The sequence below is a fragment of the Theropithecus gelada genome, chromosome 7b (genome assembly GCF_003255815.1).
Source record: "Theropithecus gelada isolate Dixy chromosome 7b, Tgel_1.0, whole genome shotgun sequence".
In the NCBI taxonomy this organism is placed as follows: Eukaryota; Metazoa; Chordata; class Mammalia; order Primates; family Cercopithecidae; genus Theropithecus; species Theropithecus gelada.
Window position 1 is genome coordinate 62,342,981 of NC_037675.1, and position 19,243 is coordinate 62,362,223.

A 19,243-nucleotide genomic window follows, 5' to 3' on the forward strand; every position below is an offset into this window, starting at 1 on the left:
TAGCACACCCCAGCCTATCTTTTTCTACTTATTTAAGCAGTGTGGTAAAACCAGCAAGAAAGGGAATGAGACACCACTCCCACACTTTTAATTTTTATACTTTGATAATCATCGATTACTAGCTTTTAACATTTATAACTATTTAAAAATGACTGCCACGAAAAATTTCAAAAACTTCTTTATAGTAACTGTGGAACTGTTAAAGAAATACTTTTTAATGTGATGATTATTAATTTTATGTGTTTCAAATGACTGGCAAATTTATTTTTAGTTTCTCTTCACTTACAACTTCTACATCTGCTTTTTTAGTAATAGTTACTGGATTATAATAAAATACTGATTCTTTTCTATTATTTCCCTTTCTACTGAATATTTTTGTTTTTTTACAGGTGGTGGTGGCAGGCACCATAATAATTCAGAATATTGGAGGTAAGCAATTGAAAGTGCATTGTTTATGCATAAATGTGATGGCAATAATGTCCTTCCTTTGAATTGCTGTCTTACTACAGATCTAGCTGGGAACTTCTGTAGACATAGGTATCTTCAGAAGCCTGCATGTTGGCTTCTTAACTTTTTTTTTTTTGGATCCTTTTTAGCAGCATTTGCGACAGTAGCTTCTAAATTCAGTTCCAGCTAAATCCTGATTGCAGTCGTGTTATTAGGTCTGCAACACACCTCTAAAACATTGGCTTTCTGTGATTGTGAAGGTAGGATACAATCTGGAAAAGCTCTCCTGATGATTTTAAAATATTTTCCCTCTACTTTTGTTCTAATCACCCTATTGGCAGATACTACTTTAGAGGGATTAGTGTTCCATGGGCTATGGACAGTCAAGTATGGACAACAATGTCCTCTTGTAACCAACAATTTAAAATGACCAAGTGGTTTAAAACATAAATAAATCTGAGATAAATAAACATTCTCACATTTATCCTGTATCTTGTTCCTATTAATAACCGATTCTAGAAATGATCTCAATATTGAGAACTATGTAGAAATAAAACTGTTAATTATAGACAGTTACTGAGTATTAAATGTATTAAACATTTAAATCCAAAATATGGGTATCATGTGTGTATATGTTGTAAAGAAGTTACTTAATGCTGAACAATATCTTAGTTTTCTTTTATCATTGACTGGAGTGCTAAATAAATGCTCTTAAAGGAAAATACACAGAAAAAGTTGACATGCACTCTTATACAGGATTATATAGTCAGAGGACATTTTAATCTTATTTTTTACATGTAACAGTTTAATTCAAAGATGACAGTTTTAATAAACTTCAGCTCTCATACTCAAGAGGTCTGAGGTATATCACTTTAAGTATTGTTCAATCAAATTCCATCTTTAATAGTTTTTTTTGTAAAGGAAAAAATTAACATTCCATCAGTGAATTGTGCTGCCATTGTTTTGGAATCCTGTTTTAATTTTTTGAATTTTCATGAAAAAATGTTATGAATAAAAAGAATGCTTTCTTGCATGCCATACCAGATAATTTTCTCCTAACACACACTACTTCACACTTCACAGCAGAAGTCAAGAAAACCAGTCTCTTCATTTATGAATTTGTTATAGTCATTAATTTTAAGATCTCTTTTAGAATAATTTATTTAGCAAATAAGTATTGCTTAACTGTGCATGGGTAATGTTTCTGAATATGGTATATATTTTTATATTTTGAATCCCTCTTTATCCTGTCTATATAGGTTCTAAGAACTATCACATTTTGTTTAGGTTACATTGAACCATTGTTTAACAGTTTATGTAGACTGTTCAGTTCAGCAATTTAGATACAAATTTGTGACCCTGGCACAATGCCCACTGTTGTATTCTTTGTCCCTTTCACCTTGATTCCTTTCTTGTCCTCTAATCTTGTTTATAACTGTTATTGGAGATGGCTATACTTGTAGCACTTGCTGTTACTAGATTTAAGTTCTCTCTATATATGCTCCTGTACCCCCCTGTATTGTTAAGTTCCTTTAGCTCAAAAATATGCCTCATTTCTCTTTGTACTCCCAGCACCTAGCGTAATACCTGGGAATTGATAAACTTTTGTTGAGCAGAATAGAGCTGAAATGATTTGTATGATCTCTTTCTAAGTACTTTAAATATTCTAGATATATTTATCGAGAAAAGGGAAATGCTAGACTGGCAGCTAGCTTCAAATATTTGAAAGACTGAACACAAAATACACAAAAAGACACTAGACTAATTTAAGTATTGTTCCAGAGGGCGGAACTGGTGCTAAAGTATAGAAATCTACAGAGAAGCTGGTTTGGGTTTTCTCATTTGGAGTAGCCTTGTAACTAAGCTGTGTGATAATGAGGATGACCTACATCCCTTTGAAAATGCTCCTTAGCCCTGAAAACATTCGAACAGAGCTGGTTGGTCAATTGCCAGAATTCTAGAAAGGATTCTTGCATTTGGTGGTGGATAGATGATGAGTTTTTCCAACTCTTAAGTTTTTTGGTTTGCTTGCTTGCTTATTTTAGAACATTTTAAAAGAAGGTGATTTAGAGCAGTGACAGAAGTTTTTAATGTCTCTTAAATTTAGAAAAGCTGGCAATGCTTATTTAGTTTTTAGAATGATATCCTCATAATTTTCTTCACATTGGTTAAAAGTGTATTAAGTGCCCAGTCAGTAATAACCAAATACATATTTTCAGAGTTTTTTTTCATAGCCAGATGTACATAAACCATTTCTTTATTATAATAGAATTGGAAGCTTGCTCTTGTGAGCAGAACACTGGATTGAAAGTCAGATACCTTAAATTCTATCCACTCCAGTCTCTGCCATTGGGTAGCCATATGTCTTGTGAAAATCCCTCCCTCTCACTGTCTAGGCTTCAGTTCCCTCTTTGTTAAATTGTTGGAAGGTAGAGTGGGAGGCAGGGAGCTTAGGGTCCCTCTGACCCCAAAATTTGAATTCAAATTTGGCACATTGGGAGGCACATTAATTATTTCAGGTTATTAACATATTTTAATACAGGAAAGTTCAATGAGAGGGTTATACTTGGTTCAAAAGATGATTTGGCCCTTTCTTAGGTATCTTTAACAAATCAATAGCTATTGCCCTAAAGCGTTCATGGATGCCATTTTTTGTCACTACAAAAAAGGGAACTTCAGTTCTTAGGGCTACGCTTTAGAACCTCCTCTTATGTTAAAGTCTAGGAACCCTAGTCTTAAAAAGTAGTTTCTTGATTGATATATACAGAATCTGTGGAACTTCTGGTCCATGTGTGCTTGCAAATAAACAACATACTTATTTGGGAGGCTATTTAATATCCTTTGTCATTATATTAAATAAGGATATATATACTGTTTTATTATAATAAGTCAATCATATAATGACTTATTTAATGTTACTTTAAAATGGATTTTGATTATTTTCTTTATTAATTGGAAATACATTGAATATTTAAAAGATATTAAGTGTAAATCAGATTGAATTTTTACACATCTTAAGTGCCTGTCTGCAAATAATGTAGTTCAGATAACATTTGTTTAAAAAATAGAATGTTTGGGCCGGGCGCGGTGGCTCAAGCCTGTAATCCCAGCACTTTGGGAGGCCGAGGCGGGTGGATCACGAGGTCAGGAGATCGAGACTATCCTGGCTAACATGGTGAAACCCCGTCTCTACTAAACATACAAAAAACTAGCTGGGCGTGGTGGCGGGCGCCTGTAGTCCCAGCTACTTGGGAGGCTGAGGCGAGAGAATGGTGTGAACCCGGGAGGCGGAGCTTGCAGTGAGCCCAAATCACGCCACTGCACTCCAGCCTGGGAGACACAGCGAGACTCCATCTCAAAAAAAAAAAAATAGAATGTTTGTTAGTATAAATTATCTGAGTTTTGCAGTGGTTGTTTAAATTAAAACTGAAAAATAATGTAATAGATTCTATTTAGGTCTAGCACTCTACTAGATACTTTAATTATAAGGACTCTTCAATATAGATATTATCTTCATTTTATAGAGAGGAGATCAGTGTGCAGTGGAGATAAGTAGCTTGCTCACATTTACCCCATAATGAAGCCTGGATTCAAACCTTGCTCAGTTGGCCTTGATTCTTTCTGCTGTGATATAGTAAAAGTTTGAAAAATGTGAAAAGATTAAATGTTGAAGATTTCCTAACGCCCTGGGAACAGGAACTATGTGTTTTCCTAACACATAGTTTCTGAGAAGGGCTCAATAAGTAATATTTGTTGAATGAATAAGACAGTTTTTAAAGTTCTGCTTAAAAGCCTAATATTTTGCCTCAAAGAGACAATTGAATATACTATGTAAACAATAAAAAAAGAAACTTGAAAGACCGTAGAATGATTTCTAGTTTAGAATTATATAAAAATTTAAAAGTTTGAAATATTGGGAAGAGTTAGATCTCATTTATGTAAAATAGGTTAAAAATATATCGAAATAGGCTGGGTGTGGAGGCTCACGCCTGTAAGCCTAGCACTTTGAGAGGCCAAAGTGGGAGGATTGCCTGAGCTCAGGAGTTTGAGACCAGCCTGGGCAGCATGGTGAAACCCAGTCTCTACTGAAAATACAAAAAATTTGCCAGGCGTAGGGTTGTGTGCCTGTAAGTCCCAGCTACTCAGGTGGCTGAGGCAGGAGAATCATTTAAACCCGGGAGACGGAGGTTGCAGTGAGCCAAGATCTCGCCACTGAACTGCATCCTGGGCAACAGAGCGAGACTGTCTCAAAAAAAAAAAAAAAATATATATATATATATATATGTAAAATATCTATTATTTTCAGATTAAGTAAATCATATCTTAATGTTTCTTAACTCTCTTATTCTTTGTAACATTTAAATACTTCTCAATTTTCATGAGATACAATTCTTGTGGTAAATCCATGAAAACAATGGAAATGGAAGGCCTTTAAAAGCAAAATGACCACGAATTGCCCTTGATCAATATTTGTTTCATGTGTCTTTCACCAAAGACCCAGTTTATTTCCCACATTTTCATATTCCATAAATCAAATTAATGTGCTCATTTATTTACATTCCTAGTACTTAGCACATAGTACGCATTTAGTAAATAACATTTATTATAGGAAGAAAGAAAGGAATAAGAAGGGAGAGAGGGAAAAGCTAGTGACCTGGCTCAGTACTTCTTCAAGAGCAAAAAGAGAGTTGATTGACCAGGAAGAGAAACCCACAGTATACGGAAGTAAACATATAGTTCTTAGGAAAGCGTCTACTGTTAGAACTTCACAGAAAATCTTTTTTCTCCCCCGAGATTAATTAGGCACCAAATATTAGTCACAAGGCACTAGTGAGGTCTAACAAATTGATTGAAAAAATCTACTGTCTTCAATTAAAATCTCTAAATTTTATAATGGAAAAAATGCAACACACTAAATTTAACACTCTTATTCTAAGGTTATAGAAATCCTTAGCTTTGGAAATTTGAGAACCATATAGTAAATTACTACTTAAAAGCAATTCCTGATATCCTCCCAATACTAATGAATAAGAGGTTCAAAATCGGCTAGAGCCAGAGGTAACCCTCTGTAGCCCATTTCCTCAGGTGCTGGAGTAGCATTTGCTGAGAGCCACTACTACTGGGACCCAAGGTCAGAAAAGAGGTGTCTGGAAGTTTTAATATTTAATGCTGTTATAGGTGGGACAATTCTGGCTTAGAAAGTTTGAATTTGGTGGCCTAACAACTAAGGATAAAGGATTAAGAACTGTAGTAGAAATAAGTATAACGTAGTTTTCACATAGTTCCTGTAACAGTGTTGTATTATGTGATTCTTTTCTTAAAAACTGAGGTAAGTAGTTGGTTTCACATTCATTTGAACTCCTGAAGTAAACCATTCAGCAGGCTAGAATATCACTAGAAATCAAACACTACATCCCAATCATCATCTTAGTCAAGCCAGAAAAAGTCTTACTTGCCCAATTCAAAATGTGGAAAGATGAGTAGCTCCTAGGAGGATGTTATATTCGTATTTTGCTCTTATAAATACGAAGGATCACTATGAATAGCATATGCTTTCCTTAGTTCTTCAAAGCCCCAGTTCTTTAAAGGAGATTAAAGATTTAATCATTACTACATATTGTGAAAGGAAAACCATAAACATTAGTAGTCTTACTGAAAACCTGAAATTGCTAGAATGACCCAGGTGTTTCAGTCTGGCACAGAATCCACACACCTTACTCTTGCAGACTTTATTAACACCTCAGTTTGGTAATCTATGGACTCGAGTAACCCCATTTCGAAATCTCATAAAGATAAAGGTATAAATAAGATCATTTTCAGTTGAGAATTATAAAAATCTCAAATTCTCAGTATTTGAAAAATCACAATATTAGATGCTAGAAACTACTTTGATTTACTTTCTTCCTGTATATTCATTCATGCATTTTATTTATTTACTTTTTGGTAGGATAGAAAAGTACTAAGAGTGTTTCAGATGAACTAGTTTGTATTGTCTCTTGGGAAACTAGGATAGGGCGTGCAGATACATCGCCATCTGCTGGTCAGTTTATCTGTAGTGAAACTGCAGCTTTCTCGAGACAGTGTCTAGAATTCTATTCTGGAAAGCACTGCCTTAAAATAGGAGAGGTACCTATTCGCATGTTCTCACTCATAGGTGGGAACTGATCAATGAGATCACTTGGACTCAGGAAGGGGAACATCACACACCGGGGCCTATCATGGGGAGGGGGGTTGGGGGAGGGATTGCATTGGGAGTTATACCTGATGTAAATGACGAGTTGATGGGTGCAGCACACCAACATGGCACAAGTATACATATGTAACAAACCTGCACGTTATGCACATGTACCCTACAACTTAAAGTATAATAATAATAAATAAATTAAAAAAAAAATAGGAGAGGTACAGGAAATTTGGAGTCTTTTTCACCAGCACTTCATTTGATAACATTTGCTGGTAATGTATTTTTTTTAAGGTTTTAAAAAATATTTTTCTTAGTAATTTCTATTGAAAATTATAAAATTTTCAGAGCAGTAGATATTTTGGTCATTTTTTATTCAAATTTAAGATCTTGAAAATGATAAGACAAAGATATACCTAGGGTCATAGGGGAGCATTTCCTCCATATATGTTGATTTTCATTTATGCATGTGTTCTGTTCTATTTGAGTGCAGATAGAACTTCAGTGGCATTTAGATATTTTGTGGAACCACCAGATTAATAAGACACATTGAATAGAATAAACCAGTTAGTATCCATGACTAAAAACATGTTTGAAATAAAATTGAATCTCTCTGAGACAGAAAGGCAAACTTATTTTTTTTCCATACTACATCCGTTTGTTTAGGGCTGAGTAATCCTTTCAGAATTGCTGAACTTCCCCCAAGTGCTGAAAACCTAATTCTGTTTTAAAAATAGCTGCAAGTAATTCTATCCTCATACATATATATTATGTGTTTAACAAAAAAGATACTTATCTTCATAAACTGTAATGATGTCTTAGGCCCAAACTCCAATTAAGGGTTGGTTTTTTTTTTAAGTTTGTATGCTTAATAACGACAACTTGGGAAGCATTTTCAGAATGCTGGGAAAAATAATCCCTAAGAATACAGTATTTGGAAGCACAGAGACTGATTTTTATTTTTTAGATTTCAGTGGAGTGTTAATATTTCAAATATGTGAGAATAGGAAACTTTCTCTTCAGAACTACAATCACAGCCATAAATACAGTAGAGTCATAGCAGTAGATGCAATAGAATCTCATCATGAAACTCCATGAATTTTGAACTAATCACTTCACCAAAGCAGTGACAATACTGAAAAATGAAATGCATTGAAAATATATCTCAAGATGAAATGAAAATTCTAAGTGTTACTAAAGCTTCTGACTAATGTTCTCTGTGATAGAGATTCATTTCCTTTGAAGTTAACTGTTAATCTCAGCATTCAGAAGTAGTTTGTTTAAATACTGATTTAAAAAAGAAAAATAATTCTGAAGAGTGGTCCTTCTGGTAGACTTTCCTTATTTGTCTTTGTTTTGTTTACTTTTTCACTTTGCTCCTGCACTTTCTCATGGCACACTAGTTAATAGAACAAGTTTCTCAACCCAGACTGGCTGTTTCCACCATCACTAGCTTGGGCAAGTTACTTCTTTGTACCTCCTTATATTCTGTGAAATAAATAATATGTACCTCACAGGTTTGTATAAAGATTAAGTGAGGAAATAACTTGTGTAGAATACTACCAAGCATAATGGATCTCTGCCCAGAGTTCCTTTCCCATTTCTCTGTTTCTAACATCTCTCCTCTCAACCTCCTGGGCCCAATTCATGTATTTCTCTTTATGATTAGATCAACAGATATTAACACCTTGCAACTTGCTATTACCTAATCAGATTTTACCCCATTTTAGTCATTTTTTAATATTACTGTTGCTTCTCCAAGTTTTTTTTAAAAAATGCTTTCAACTTCTGGTTAGATCAACAGATATTAACACCTTGCAACTTGCTATTACCTAATCAGATTTTACCCCATTTTAGTCCTTTTTTAATATTAATGTTACTTCTCCATGTTTTTTTAAAAAATGCTTTCAACTTCTGTGTTTTAAGTTGACAGATGTTTTATTTTTTTCCAGAGAAGTTTCTATTAAATGAGTTCTATTAGTTATGTTTAAAATTAAGTAGAAAAGAATACCTGTTTAGTTAATATGGTAAAACTAAGTGATTTATAATGGCTGAATACCTGACATCAAGGTATATCTTCTGTCACTGATTTTGGCTTTGGTGGTTTGGGGTCACTTAACTATATGCATGGCTCTTGTGGATGACCCAGTTGCAGCTATTAATTGAGAGTAGAACATGGTGTGTCTTGTTTTAGGAATCTATACTATGTGTCGATGTCACCCAAAATCATTTACAAATTTTTCCTTATGACTGATCTGAAAGATATGTGCTTAAACACTTTCTTATGCCATTTTTAAAAGACACGAGACAAAAAGTGTGGCAGCCAGCTATTTGATCTAGTAAACCTTTTAGTTAAAAACAAAAGCAATATGAGCATTCCTATCAATAGTATATCTTTAAAACTTTTCCCGTTCATTTTATTGAGCTGATGTTCTTTTGTATGAATTTAATTAAGATATATTTCCTAACTTAATTGTATTTAGTAATCTTTTTGTTTCTTCTCTGTATTATATATAATATAATGTGTTAAAGTGCTAGTTCTTACATGAAAGTTTACTTGTGATTAAGAAAAAAATAATTTTCATAGTGAGTAGAATGGTAGTGGTCTTTGTTTTACTGGCTTAATTTGTGTGGGTTTTCCCCTATAGTAAGCTCTGTGGTTGTGTAGCTCTTAAAATATATACTAACGTTTTCTAGAAAAGAAGCAATGTTTTGTACGTTTTATTATATTTGTATCTTGTATGTGAGGTCTTCTTTGAGAGAGAAACACATGTTTGCTGAGTTCATATTTCTTAAAATATACATGATTCTTCAGACTGGAATCTAATGAAATAGTACTCCCATTTGAAAACCAAAGAGTTAAGGGTACAACAGAGGATAAAAGTGATCAAATGATTAGCTAGAGGCTAATAGAAATTCTGGAAAGAATGAAAGATATTATATTAGAAAGAAATAGGATCTCATATTCACTGAAGCTTTCTACAGCTAAAGGTCCAAAAGAAATAATAGAAAATTACTGAAAGAGATGAATGTCTGAAACTTCAGAAATGCATGTGGTGTTGGGTTAATCCAAGCAAGAAAGAAAGATGGGCAGATAATAAATTACATTTTATAGGAAGTCGGCTTTCCTTGTTTTCAAGGTATTTTGTCTTTTTTTCTGTTCTCTCTGTCTCTCTCACAAGATATATTTAAGGAAATCTAGGACAGTTTCAGAAAATTCAATTCACAATTTTTATCTTTGCACTGTATGTGTAGAGTTCTTTGGAATCGGTAAAATATTATAAAATCTCCAAATCCTTGAATGGAGAAAGTTAATCTAAACCTTCCTTCTGTTCTGTGCCAAATTGATAGCATTTTTCCTTATGATAATATGAACAATACAGAACACATTTTCACATACAATTAGTTGTAATACCCCATAACTAAAAGATTTTGCAGAAATGTCTCAGTGGGTTTTAGTCAACTCACTGAGACATAGCTATACTTCTGCTAGGGAAAAAGAAATCATTGTAAACTGAAAAAATATGTATATGTATATTTTCATCACAAAGAAGTGATTATTTAACTGTTCTAAATTTTACTTTGCCATAAATACATGTTATTTTACTAAAAAAAATTGAGAGTGTGTGTATGTTTGTAGTATTATCTATCTACATACAAATTTACACACAAACTAGCGTGTATCCTTTTTTTCTCAAGTTAAATGGTCACATATCATTATAATCATGAAATTCGGCTCCTTTCAAATAATGTTGATTGAGAAATATACATTCTTCTTAAACTATTTGAGCCTTTTAATCAATTTTTCCCCAGATTTTTGCCACTGAAACTTGGCATTCATTTTTGTTCTTAGTTTTTGTAAGTTTTGTAAGGAGAAAGTGAAATGTTTCCTGAAAAATAAATAGGTAATAAAATTAATGTGCACACAAAGTATACTTTTTATTTTTTTATTTATTTATTTTTTTGAGATGGAATTTTGCTCTTTCACCCAGACTGGAGTGCAGTGGCGCAGTCTCAGCTCACTGCAACCTCCGCCTTCCAGTTTCAAGCGATTCTCCTGCCTTATCCTCCCAAGTTAGCTGGGACTACAGGCGCGTGCCACCACGCCTGGCTAATTTTTGTATTTTTAGTAGAGACGGGGTTTCACCATGTTGGCCAGGCTGGTCTTGAACACCTGACCTCGTGATCCGCCTGCCTTGGCCTCCCAAACACTCTATTCTTCATGGGCATTTTCTTTTTGCCCCCCACTCCCAACACACACAAACATAATCTCTGTGGGGAAAGAGACTCTTACTCTGTTAAATTGAACTTCTGACTGCAAATCATCTGAGTTTCTATATATTTAAGTATTTAAGCTTAAACTCAAGTATTTACATATGAATGAGTTCTGTATTCTATAACCATATTAAAACTTTTCCTAGTATTTTTATAGAATTTTGTTATAGCTACATCAGAATTAGGATCATTATTAAAGTGCTACAAAAGCTAGTTATTTCTCAGACTCTGTTAGATTAAATGTGAGAAATAATGCTGGCTTCAGGTTATGATTGTATAATATAGATGAACCCTGTTAATAAAATGGAATAAAAGTTGGAACTTTTGTCTTTTTAATATACTTAATGGTTTCTATTGAACTTTCTCTCTTTTTAGAGACTGATTTTAAATGTAATTCATTATGTATTCTTTTTATCCTATAATTATGTGTTCATAATGCAGGGGTGGATAGTAGAGAGGCAAAGAAAGGGACAGAGGGAATGAGACTTCTCTGTTGTGGGGAGGCATCTTTCTCTAGTAAGAAGGAACAAATAATCCAGTTACTAGTCATACCTATTAAACTTCTGTGTCTGTGTCAGTTGTTGCTAAACTAACCTCTAATGCCTTAAAAGGGGTGATAACATATAAGAGAGTTTTTGTAAAACTTTGCACAAATTTCATTTAAAAGTAGCCTGAAATCAAGACCCTTTCTCTTACCTAGTTTGCTTTGGACTTGGAATGTAAACAAAAGATACTTAATGTACTTAACAATTATTCTTCTCTACAGTTACTTATCTTTATTCGTGTGTGTGTGTGTGTGGGTGTGTGTATCTCTTTGGTATAGTGTGTTATAAGTTAATCTTTCATATGTTGTCATAGCTTTAATGGACATCTGTGTTCCTAGGTGGATTATTCTTTAAATGGTTAAAAAATCATAGAATTCTAATAGAAACACTTTTTATTCTTTTGCAGCTATGTCATCTTATCTTTTAATTATTAAAACAGAGTTTCCTGCTGCTATTGCAGAATTTTTGACTGGAGACTATAGTAGGTAAGAAAAAGCATTTTACATTGTGTCCATTCATTTATTAATTCAGTAAATATTTATTAAGCTGTAGTGGCAAGTAAAATAAATGTAGTCCTTGCCCTGAAGACACTTACAAATTAGGCAGAAATGAAGCAGTAATAGAATAGAAACTACTCAGCCAATGTTTATTGATTACCCATATGAAAGCACTGTTCTGTGAACCATATGAAGCACCAGATATAACCCTTGCATTCCTTGGGGATGTGAGGTAGGCTAAGACAGATCTGAGATTGAGACGCTCTTAAGGAGGAGTAAAGGGTAAATTTCTGGGGATACGCAAGACTGGGGTTGGGGATGGGAGAAGGTTGAATATACTGACAGTACAGGTCTTAAACAAAGGAGGGGAGTGAGTGATATTGCTGTCACTTCTCAGCAAATCATAGTGATAAAAAATGTGGCAGTTACAATTATACGTGTTTGAAATTCCTATTGTATACCATGGCAAAAAAATAAATTATTTGCAAGGACTTAATTGTTTCATTTCCTGTTTTTGAACAATATTATAAATAATGCTAAACCATGTCATATCTCTTTTATCTTTATTTAAAAAAATGCATCTTATATTTGACTTGCCTCTTTATAGGGAAAAAACAAAATTAATTGTGCTTTTCTTTTCACTGTGTAGAACAAGAAAATTTTAGAAAAATGAACTTGAAAAGACAGGATAAATCATTTTAATTGCCATCAAGTTATTTCACATAGTTAAGTTTCAAACCACAATACAAAACCTGTCAGACTTTTAGATTTGAATATTGGGTTGTTCTGCTTCAATAATTGAACTTGTTCTGGAATGCAAGGAAAGATTTCAAAAATTAGTTTTTAGCTTTTACAATTCAGCTTCCATTAAAGAATTCTACTTAGATAACTGCAAATACATATTTGTAAGAAAAGTGTGGTATACTTTAGATCTGAATAGAAACCATCAAGAAAATTTAGTTGAAAAAAGACAAATAGAAGTCCTAAATGATTTTTCTTCATCAGAAGATATTGTTCATTTGTATGATACTTTACAATTAATGAGGTTTCCACATTCATTATCACATCTGATACAACTACCTTATTTTATCTACAGTTTTATCTAGTTACATTTTGATTCTATCCTTAGGTTGATAAACAATTCCTGTTAGAAATAGCTATGTAAAATTCATTTTTGTATTTGCTGTGGAAAACATTGAGGGCACCTTCTATTACTCAAATTCTATGCAAGAAATTTATATTTTAGGGTTAAGAAATCAAGGCAATATGAGGTAGAATAAAGAGGACTAGACTAAGAGTAAGGAGATATGTGCTCTATCCATTTCATATTCAATAATCTCAGGAACTTAATTTAACTTGTTTTGACTATATAAATTACTTGGAGCCTTAGGGGGTACCAATATTGCCTTCTTAAAGTTGCTGGGATGATCAAGTAAGATATATATACATATGCTAATAGCATGTGTATAAACAAGCATGTGTATACAGAAACTTATAGCGCAGTGTAAATGTGGAGAATTAAGAAATTCTAATAATTACTATATTAAAGGTGGTGTTTCCCTTTTTGCCCTGACTGCCGGGAAGCTCAGAGTCAAATGTGACACATTTGAATTAATATAACTGTATTAATTCCAACAGTTGTCACATGTGTTTTCTTTTTTCTTGGTCCTGAATTTCGTGGCTCCTATTTGTATTCTTTTATTGTCACATGTCGGTGGAAAGAGAAGGGATTGTAAATATATGTAATATTTTAGAAATAATTAAAGTAGTATGTGGCAGAACTGGTATTGAAATTTAGGTCTTCTTTCTCTAAAAGTGATATTTTTACCGTAGCTTCGTTTTAAATAGTTGGCAAATGATTTACATTGCTGCATTGATTTTTTGTTTGTTTTTTTAAAATAAAAATTAAAATGAACTTCCATCTCAGTCATATTAATAGAAAATTGATTAAAATGTTATTTTTACATGTTAGAAATAGTTTTTAAAATCATATACCTCAAAATGCTGTGGTCAATTTGCATCATCTCTGTTACGTTTTAAAATTGTACGTCTTTTTAACAACCTTATCTTGTTTTAAATGTAATATATATTCATTTATTTTGGCTAATTATATTAACTTATTTGAACGCAGATAAATCATTAGTCTTGAAAGCTTAATGCTAGAAAATAATTAAGAAACAAATATTATGATAATTGACTTTACTATCTATAAAAGACAGTTTTTTTCTAGATAGACTTACATGGCAGTATTCTATGAGATCAACATGATATTGATAAACTTTTATTTTAGGGTTTGATTTACAATAAATTTTAATTACGATCTTTCAGGTGTGCTAATTTTCTGGGTTATCTGCAGGCTTGGTGTACCTTTGAAATATAAATCTTTATAAAGATATCAAAATGAAACTGTGTTCATAATAATCTAATAGATGTCAGAAGCTATAATACTTATACTGAACTTTCATGATATATCTATATATTTCATAGAATAACTTACATTTTTAAAATCTATGACTGTTAAAGTTGGAAGCTCTCTGTTAACATTTAATGATCTTGTCAGGGGAATATGATTGACACAATTAAGTTGTCTTGCATTTTAGTTACATAATTGGTATTGGATGTGAGTAAGATCCTAATTCAGAACATGTGATACTCTTGTTCCATTCCTTTCGAGAATGAAATTAAAGCAACTTATAAATAAATCTGGTTTTCATTAAAATATGGAAAAATACATCTGCATGCCAAAGCATTTGCAGTACAGCTAAGGATTTATACTCTATATTTCATACTTGGAACATTTTTATCATACAGGATTAAATCCACAGATCAAACAAGTTCTCTAGGAAGTATAAAGGTTTTTACTCTAATTCTTTTGGCTTAAAGAGAATGTATACTTAGATCACAGTAGGAAAACAGGAGTTCTGTTAGATCGTTCTTTATTCCCCCCTTAGGAAAAAAATTAAAGTTAGTACATTCTTCTAAAATGCTTATTTACAAAATAAATGTATCTAATATGTACTTTTTGAGATTTCTTTTTACTAGTTTGTTTTTCTCAGGTGGCAGTTTTATTTTGTAAGTTTAATAATTTCTGTTCTTTGGAAAATATCCATTGAGAAATACAATTCATTTGTCTGTGACACACACATGAAATCTAAACTAATTTTACTGTGCTTTACTGTGTTGCCTTTATTGTTAATGAATGGTAAAGAAAAGCACTGTATTTACAATTGGCTTTATTAAGATGAATTATTAAGGATAAGAAATGATTAACAATAACCAGTAGCCAAGCCAAGGATAGAGAAATTGTATTTTACAGTAAAATTATTTTTATATTAAGAATTTAAAGTTCAATCCTATGAAAAGGAGAATGCAAAGCATGATCTTGAAATAAACGAGGTAGTATCTGAAAGTATTTCCATTGCTACTGTGACTAAGATCATCATCTTCCTTTTGCTGATTTTACAGACATATAAAATGAAGTTGTTGAGCCAGATGATCTCTAAGGGCTCTTCCAGCTCTAACATTCCATAACTGTGGTTCTGAGTTACTGCTGGGAGGAGGTAAAGTTATCTTCAGTCCCACAGTTCAGTGCTTTGGTCAGTTATATGACTTTTATGGGCATTAAATGAATTGTGATCTGAAATAGTATAAAGTAAGTGGTGTTCAGAATTTCAAAAAGTGTTCCTTTATTCTTACGCAGGAGAAAAGAGTCCTGGTCCTGGGGATTAAATGCTCCCTTTTGTACGACTTCAGCTTCATGACCTTTTTTTTTTTTTTTTTTTGGGCTTATCAGAATTTTTTGTTTTATTTTTTATGATAAGAATACTTCACATGAAATCTGCACTCTCAACAGATTTTCAAGGGTATAATGCAGTATTGTTATCTACGAGGGACAGCAAAACTAACAGATGGAATCTACTTTGGTATTCCTTTGGGCATTTTTCCTCCTGGCACTGCAACTGTCTGGGTCTAATATTGGGTCCCAGAAGGAAAGACATTTCAGACATAGAGCCCTGGGCCTTTTGCCAGCTTCAGAAATTTGGTTGCCAGGTGTTCCTCAATGAAAGATCTTTTGAAATTTCTGTTTTGATTCTTACTCAAGAGTGACTAGAAGATAAACATGTTGAGTATCATTTTTGTATTATTAATATGTGTACTCTTTTAGTACTTCCTGCATACCAGGAATTGAGGGGCATGTGCAAATGGAGAGAGCAAAGCTTCAGGCCCACTAAATCTGTAAATACTTATGCATAGGTTATAGTCTCTGGCATATGTATTTCCTAATGACACAAATTAGGGTGGAGAAGGGAAAAGTGTTGTCATGGTGCTGTTTCTGCTGCTGCTCCTTCTCTTGTTCTGTTAAAGAGGAAGTTGTCAGCACCCAACAGTAACAACTAAGTTCATATTAGAAGTCACTGGTTGAAATCCATATAGAAGAAGACTTTTGCTTAATTTAACGTGGCAGTGGGAGACTGGCTATCTGATAGAGAATGAAAGAGGATGCATTATTGCAAAGTGGGAATTTTGAGGTTATCTGCCAAACAATTTGAAAAAGTCTCTATTGGTCTTTGATGCCCCAAGCTCCCATTTTTGCATAAGTTTTACTTTGTTACTATTGTGCATGTGTATGTATGTGTATACACTTCAGTGTAAAAATCTGACAGCTACGATAAAATTTAGAAAAAAAAGCAAATAAAAATCATGCATAACATCTCTAACCTAGTCACTGTCCTTTTAATTCTTTTGAATTTTTCCCAAAAGCTTTCAAAAATATAGTTAATAATTATATTCATATCATCATCATTTTCCATTTTATTCATTGTGTTTTTTCTTAAAGCCACATAACATTTCATTGAGTATGCTGTTCTAAATATTTTCAGATGTTGGATATATATAGAATTTTCCTCCAGCTTCTCATTATTATAATAATGTATTCAACAGCTTCATGTACATAGAATTTTCTCTATTTTATTTTCTTAGAGTAGATTGCCCCTACATTTTTATTGCTCTTGCTACATATAATCATTGTTTTTCCAAGAGATAGTACTAATTGGCAAGATCACTAGCAATGTATGAAGTCCAATTGTGCCACATCCTTGAATATTTTTGTTTACTAATTTTGCTAGATTAATTGCAACAGTCTCATTATTTCTTTAATTAGCATCAGTGATTGGATTTTCTTCATGTGTATTTAGTAGTTGTATTTCTTTCATGAATTGTTTCTCCTTTACATACAAATCTATTGAGGTCTTGGGGAATTAACTTTAACTTTTAAAAATGTCTACATAGATATCTCACATTGAAAAATTGAAACCACATATATGCAAACAAGGCGAAAATAAAAATTGCTCATATTGCTATCACATAAAAATGTCTACTTTTTGGTATTTTAAGTATATCCTTCTGGCTTTATATGTGCATCCAGTTTTGTTTTTTTCAATGAACAAATACAAAATCATGTTAACCTACCTTTTTCTCATTCTGTATTCTAATGCCTTTATATGAAAATTTTAATATTTTACAATTGGTAATTAATGCCCTTTCCTGAAATTTGGAAAAATGTATATAGAAAACTATAAAGAAGAAAAATGACCTACTATTTTACCACCCAGAGATAATGGCTATCAATACATTTTAGTTTCTTTCCATTTTTAATGCATCTGTGTTTTTCCTCAAAATTATCATGCTGTATACACACACATATGATGTTTACTGAATATTCAGTATATTTTATTTCAAAATTATCATGGTCTTGAAGGTTTGTTTTCAATTTTTATTATTTTAAATGTTTTCAGTAAACATCTTTTTATAAAAGTCTTTGTTCTTCAGGAATAGAAAACCAAACACCGCATGTTCTCACTCGTAAGTGAGAGTTGAACAGTGAGAACACATGAACACAGGGAGGGGAACATCACAGACTGGGGCCTGTCAGTGGGTGGGGGCAAGGGGAGGGGGAGCATTAGGACACATACCTAATGCATGCAGGGCTTAAAACCTAGATGACAGGTTGATAGGTGCCGCAAACCACCATGGCACATGTATGCCTACATAACCTGCACATTCTGCACATGTACCCCGGAACTTAAAGTAAAATAAAATAAAATTAAAATGTACAAAAAGTCTTTGTTCTTATTATTTTTAGTAGTCTTTTATAAAAGTGTTTTCAAGTATATAATTATTTGAAAATTCTTTATATCTCTTGCCAAATTGCTTTCCAGAAAGATAATTTATATAATTTGCATTTTCACCAGCTTTTTGCACACCTCATCACTCCTCACTAATGTTGACTATTATCTTATTTTTAAATATTTATTTGGTAGTTGTAAATGGCATCTCTTTGTTTTTATGCATTTCTAAATGTAAATTCATTAATAAGAATAATGGGATCCCACAAGAACATTTTAATGAAAGGAGGTGGGCTTTTCCTAATGGCTGGTTTTAATGGTTATAACTCTGTGTGTGTGTGTGTGTGTGTGTCAGAACAAACAGTGGAGTCCCGTGCCTAAAGTGAACTTTTTTTTTTTAATAGATATTGGTATCTTGATGGACAAACACTGCTAATAATCATATGTGTTGGCATCGTGTTCCCTCTTGCACTTCTTCCCAAAATAGGTAAGTCTTTATAGAGCACATTATTTGTTTAGAGAAAGGAAAGAAGGGAGGGAGGGAAAGAGAGAGAAATATTAAGGGGCTTTCAAATTTCACAGTACCACATTTTTGGCAGAAGCATGGTGGTTGTGAATAATTTTAAACTTGGCCTTATTTTAGGTTGTTCAGCCTTCAGCCCTGCCTAGTTAACCTATTACTTGGTTTGCAGTAGTATTTTGTCTGCCCCACTAAAATAAAATCTTTACGGCGGAACATTAAAGAACAGCCTTTTCTTACAGTGTACCATTAGTGGTAAGCCAGTTCCAATTCTGCTGTACAGAGCTACATAAATGATCTGTGACAGATAGTTGGAATGTTGTTATTCTGAGCTCTAAGCCCCAGATACCAACCACTGTAATAGAAAACATGCCTAAGATGTATAGTTTTAGTTGTATGTTAAAATCACTTTCCTTATAAATTGCTTTTTATTTTACTGTTACTTTACAGGCTTTCTTGGCTACACAAGTAGTTTATCATTTTTCTTTATGATGTTCTTTGCTCTTGTGGTAAGTTTAAAATATAATACATTGCTTATCTCCTCACTAAAATTGGACTCATTCTGTTAATGTCTTTTTTTTTTTTTTTTTTTTTTTTTTTTTTTTTTTTTTTTTTAAGATATTCTGGTCCTCTCTGCCCAGCGTGTTTGTGTA

At 32.8% G+C, this 19,243-nt stretch overlaps 1 protein-coding gene across 1 annotated transcript in view; it reads left to right on the forward strand.

Annotated features, from left to right (window-relative positions):
• Positions 1-19,243, forward strand: part of SLC38A6 (solute carrier family 38 member 6) — a 64,154-nt gene that overhangs the window by 29,724 nt on the left and 15,187 nt on the right. The window contains exons 5-8 of the mRNA XM_025392697.1: positions 390-429; positions 11,855-11,933; positions 18,475-18,557; positions 19,041-19,099. Coding sequence (XP_025248482.1) covers positions 390-429; positions 11,855-11,933; positions 18,475-18,557; positions 19,041-19,099 — 261 coding nt within the window. The remainder of the gene's footprint in view (positions 1-389; positions 430-11,854; positions 11,934-18,474; positions 18,558-19,040; positions 19,100-19,243) is intronic.